The sequence below is a fragment of the Anoplophora glabripennis genome, unplaced genomic scaffold (genome assembly GCF_000390285.2).
Source record: "Anoplophora glabripennis isolate ALB-LARVAE unplaced genomic scaffold, Agla_2.0 scaffold322, whole genome shotgun sequence".
NCBI classification, from domain to species: Eukaryota; Metazoa; Arthropoda; class Insecta; order Coleoptera; family Cerambycidae; genus Anoplophora; species Anoplophora glabripennis.
In genome coordinates this window covers 438,047-442,958 of record NW_019416693.1, presented here as the reverse complement: position 1 = coordinate 442,958, position 4,912 = coordinate 438,047, and the positions used below count along the sequence as shown (strand labels likewise).

Sequence of the window (4,912 nt, the reverse complement as noted above, 5' to 3'; positions counted from 1 at the left end):
AATAAATATATAGATATTGGAAAGGTAAATTACCTTCTAATTTAAATTTTTTATCTACAATCACCTTATAATCGGACTTTTATCCACACATATGAACCGTCTAAAGTGATACTTTATCCACTAGTGGAATAAAGTAACTTTATTTCACTAGTAGAATAATGAAAAAATAATCAACCTATAATAAATCAAATTTAATTTATTTACTTATTAACATTAATATTTACATTTATAGTAATAGACATTTCGTGTTTTGTTTTATCACATTTACCTCCCTTGTAACATTGTTGTCGTCATTTTCGGAACGCATAACATCTGCCGAAGTTTCTACAAGTTACGGATATCTCTTCTTGTAAGGAACAGCTATATTTTCCTTGGATTTTCCTTGCAATATCAAGTTTGTTAGATATAGATTCTTCAACATAACATTCTGCTACAGAGGAATTCTTCCACCCACCATGCCGTTTGATGGTTGTAAGATCAGCACCATCAGCTAATAAAGTTGTTGAAGTGCGCCTCATACAATGGCCAGTATATGCTTCTGGATTTGCGATATTCAGGAATCAAGCAACTATTAAGGGTATCTTCGCCAATGTGTTGATTCCAACATTTTTTATTGATGTATCTTAAAAGGAATCTGTCTTGTGTTAGGCGAATTGGGCGCAGAGAAATATATTTTCTGCATGTTTCAACAGCATACACGCAAAATCCTTCTTCTATAATTGTAAATTTTCTTAAAATGCCCGTCTTGGTGTCAGGTATTGAAACAAGTAGGTAAACTCCCAACGAATGTCCTGTACGTCACTAATTTTCAAATTTGTCAATTCGCAGCATCGATAGGCACCAGAAACCCCCATTATTAGCGTAACCTAAAGTGGTCGTCAGTCAATTGAAGATGATCCTCGACCAAGAAGACCATCGACTTCAACTGATGATTGCTACGTTCAAAAAGTCAATATCTGAAAACTCGTCAGTCTCAATCCAATATCAAAACGATGCTCACTTTCGACTTTAATGTTTGTTCATTTTGAATAAGGAAATAAAAATGTTGCTATTTTCATTTACAATTTTCCTTGGGAAAGTTGTAGGTACTATCTTTAGAAGAAGTTAAATAGACAATTTTTCGAAACAGTAAAAATAAAGGTAGTTACTCTTATAACATATTCACTTTTTTATTTTCTGGATACCCCGTAGCTTAGATGTACTGGATATGACAGTAAAAACAATCAGTTTTACAGAAATATGAAAGTATATTGAATAAGTTAGTGAAACATTGTTACATGCTTTTTTTCATTAATAAATGAAATTATTAAAGCACAGATCCAAATGTCAAAGAACAGAAACACCACGAAATCCATAGGGACAAGGCGGCGACTACAGTTTTAGTGAACTGGTGTATCCAATATAACCTAAAAGGAAACTTATCAATTTTATTTTTAAACGTACTTTCGTGCAAGTTACCTTCTAAATCTCTTCTGTCCTACAGGAATCGTCTCCAAGGGGTCTTTTATCAAGTATATCCTGATTCCTCGAACACAGTATTCTAAGTATTCTTCCCACTCAAAATCCTTCATATCACAGAAAAAGGTTGTCCTGTCTTCATCATACATTTTAGTTTTAAGTCTCGGGACGTTCTCGGACTCGAAGGACCACTCCTTAAGTATGAAGTAACTCGACACGTCAACCATTTTGTCTATTTTTTTATACACCCTCAACAGTCTAAAAGAAAAAAGCGTCGTTATCGCATTTTTGGAGTTGGTACTGGACAAAGAGACTTACATCGGGGGCTTCCTTAAACAAAATCGAACAGCATCCACCACAAAGGCAGGTATTTTATGGAGGAAAAATGCAGCAATGACGTAAGAAATTCGGTTTCGTGTTGGTATGAAAAACATGTACCACATGGCGTGAACTGAGCTGTATCTGTAGGCGAATCTTCCACATATCTTTATGTAGTCTTCCCAAGTCAGTATCTAAGAAAATAATGCAACCCATATTAAAGAATTTTGCTCAACATTAAATTAAAATAATACTTCTTACAGGACTGTGACTGGCTTCGAAATTGTAGACCGGAACTTCGTTTCCCTTTTGGTCCCTTCCAGCAAATCTCTCTGCGATGTCCCAAGCAGTTGCTATGATCGAGTTCACAACCATGTCTGCCGGCACCATATTCGCTTTGACATCCGAGTAAATTTCAGCTGTCCTCATCAAACCCAACCCACCACCAACTAGATATCCCGTGGGACCGTAAAAGTTGTTAGTCCAACCGCGAACTGGTTCTTTGTATGTTGATTGGACTAAAAACAAAACAAACGTCAACGAATAAAAAAGAACTAGCTTCTTGCACTACCAATTGACGGTCTGTGTATCCCCGCTGGTAGTCCTGCGCCTTCCTGCCTCACGACGTCTTCTCCGACTTGCTTGGTGAACGAATACGTGTTGGGGTAGTTTTCCAAAAGTCTAAACAGTTATAGTATCAAGACAAACTAAAGAATCGAGTAGGTACTTACAGTGGGGTTATCCTTGTTAAGATGTCATCAGGCAGAGCCTCCGTCACAAGCAGCAGCTTCTTGTAGTCCCTAGCTGGAGGATAAACCTCTTCCTTTATGTGGCTATGTGTGCAGTTGGAGAAAGCTGTGGATACGTGAACTAACGACTTTAGATTGGGCATCCGCTGGGCCAGTCTCATGATATCTCGAACAGCTCTAACATTGATGATGGAAGCCTTCTTCAGGGATTCATCGAATCTAACAGTGGCTGCCGCATGGATGACGATGTTAACCTCGGTGATTAAAAGGACTCTATCCTGTATACTAAGACCTAGGTTTGGAAGTTCGCAATCACCTTCAATAGGGAAAATCTTCTCTCTGAAGTTAGGATACTGCTCTCTCAGTCTAGCGAAGACGACGTCGTCAAAGAGCTCTTCCAATCTGGTTTGTACGTATTTTCCTTTCTTACTCCTCACCAACATGTAGATGTTGGAAATATTTGGGCAGGCAAACAAGAGCTTCTCCAACAGAAGCATCCCTAGGAATCCGGTGCCACCAGTGAGGAAGACGTTGGCGTTGGTGAAGAATTTTTTTATAGGGGATAGGTTTTCATCGCTTTGTCCTTCACTGTCGGTTTGGTTGTTAACTGCAAGGTATGAAATCAAAGAGTTCAATAAAAATGAAGTAGATAATACTAATATTCTACCTATATCCCGCGTAAGCTGTCGACTTCTAGTCTAAATCATATAACAATACAGGGTGTTAATGAACTTATATTAAATATTTTGGCCGCATGTCCGTGTTCGTTATGTCAAAATGAGGTAAATAAACGTATTTGTGTTGACAAGATTGCAAGGAGCCACTTTTTGAGAACTGCTGATTTTCATAGAAGATGTTCGATGTACCCACCATTTACTTGCACACAAGCTTCAGCGCGACGTATTCAATTCGCTTACAAAAAGAAGTTTATAGAGGTGCGGTCCGGGCACCAGGGGGTGGGAGGGGGGGTGGGTGAGGCTGCCGTGCGGCCTATCCAGCGATCGGAAAAAGTATTGTTTAGAAAGGCACGTTTTCCACTAACTCCGGCAAGCGATTTTGCAAAAAATTTAGATATGAAGCACCTATTACAGTGTCATTAACGATACCGGCCCACATGTTTACTGAAAACTGTTGCTGAAAGTCACCACGACGTATTTCGTGTGGATATTCGATAGTACAGTGGTGAGTGTTGTTTCATCTGTAACAAGTATTTGTGCTGCAAATTGAAGGTTTCTTGCATTCTCCTGAAGCAACCATTTGCAAAAACCTCGGCGTAGTGGAAAATCCTCAGGACTAAGCGCTTGAATACGTTGAATATGAAATGGGTACAACTGATCTTCTTGTAATGTCCGCCACACAACAGGATGCGAAATATTTACTTGCTGTGCGATATTTCTGGAGCTACGATGCGGATCTTCTTCGGCGAGATCTAAAAGCATCTCCTCGACATTTAAGATTCTTCGTCATTCAGGATATCTTGCAGGGTACACTTGACAAGCTCTGTAGGCATTTTCGTTTGCTTCGCCATAAATTATGAGCATATCATAATATTCGCGATTGCTAAATAAATGGGCCATTTTCAGAAGAAAACTTGGAAATACTGCTATTAAATGTACTATCGAAAAACAGCACAGCAATCACTACAACAATGTATTTTCAAACTGACTTTCGAATACAGTCCGGCTTCATAAAAAACCTACAAACTCGTAAAAAGTGTTACAGAATTTTTGCAAGTACCCGCCGTGATAAAATACATGTATTTCAGCAGTTCCAAAACAGTTTTAAGCAAATTTTTAATTAGCTGTTTTGCTCCTTTTTCACCCCTTTAAATTTTTGACATACATTCGTTAACACCCTGTATGTATAAATATAATGTAACTTACCTTACATACTACATATTATTTAAAAAATACATCAAATTAAGTTGAGAAAAATTAATTTCGAAATTATAGAACTTTTTTTGAGGCATGATTTGAGTGGAAAAAAAATCATGTTTTTGAGCAATTTATAGTTTATTTTATACGAATGTTGATTTTTATATCGGAAATATAACTATAAACAATTTGGATTAAAAAATATACAGTAATAGCGAAAGATACCTTAATTTTTAGTACTTACGCGAATCAATCATTATGACAATATATTAGTCTTAGACACTTTCTAGTTCAGTTCACAATAGAACTGACGATAATTAACGACTTCCCTTACAAAAGTAGTGCAGTTTCAACATTCAGAGTTTGGTAATTAGGACACGCATATAATATTTGAAGGAAATTGGACTACTTACGAAATGGTCTTTGTATTCACATCATTCTATCTAATTGTTTTAACCTTTTAACAACTGTTGTAAAAGTTGAAATAAAAACAGCGTGTTGTACAAGTGTCTC

The 4,912-nt window shown here is 37.2% G+C and overlaps 1 protein-coding gene across 1 annotated transcript; it reads right to left on the bottom strand.

Moving 5' to 3' along the window:
- Positions 1-1,306: 1,306 nt before the first annotated feature.
- Positions 1,307-4,712, bottom strand: LOC108910182 (fatty acyl-CoA reductase wat-like). Its single transcript, XM_018714723.1, has 7 exons — positions 4,644-4,712; positions 2,508-3,132; positions 2,348-2,457; positions 2,038-2,294; positions 1,777-1,970; positions 1,459-1,716; positions 1,307-1,406 (listed from the first exon to the last, which is right to left on the bottom strand). Exons 1-7 carry the CDS (start codon positions 4,654-4,656, stop codon positions 1,307-1,309), a joined length of 1,557 nt encoding a protein of 518 aa, XP_018570239.1. The 5' UTR covers positions 4,657-4,712.
- Positions 4,713-4,912: the final 200 nt, after the last annotated feature.

What these genes read in the sequence shown, in the direction of transcription:
- LOC108910182 (XM_018714723.1), bottom strand. An exon ending in TGTTTAAGGAAGCCCCCGAT is followed by an intron (nt 1,717 to 1,776) that starts GTAAGTCTCTTT and finishes TTTTTCTTTTAG; the next exon opens with ACTGTTGAGGGTGTATAAAA. An exon ending in GGACAGAAGAGATTTAGAAG is followed by an intron (nt 1,407 to 1,458) that starts GTAACTTGCACG and finishes GTTTCCTTTTAG; the next exon opens with GTTATATTGGATACACCAGT.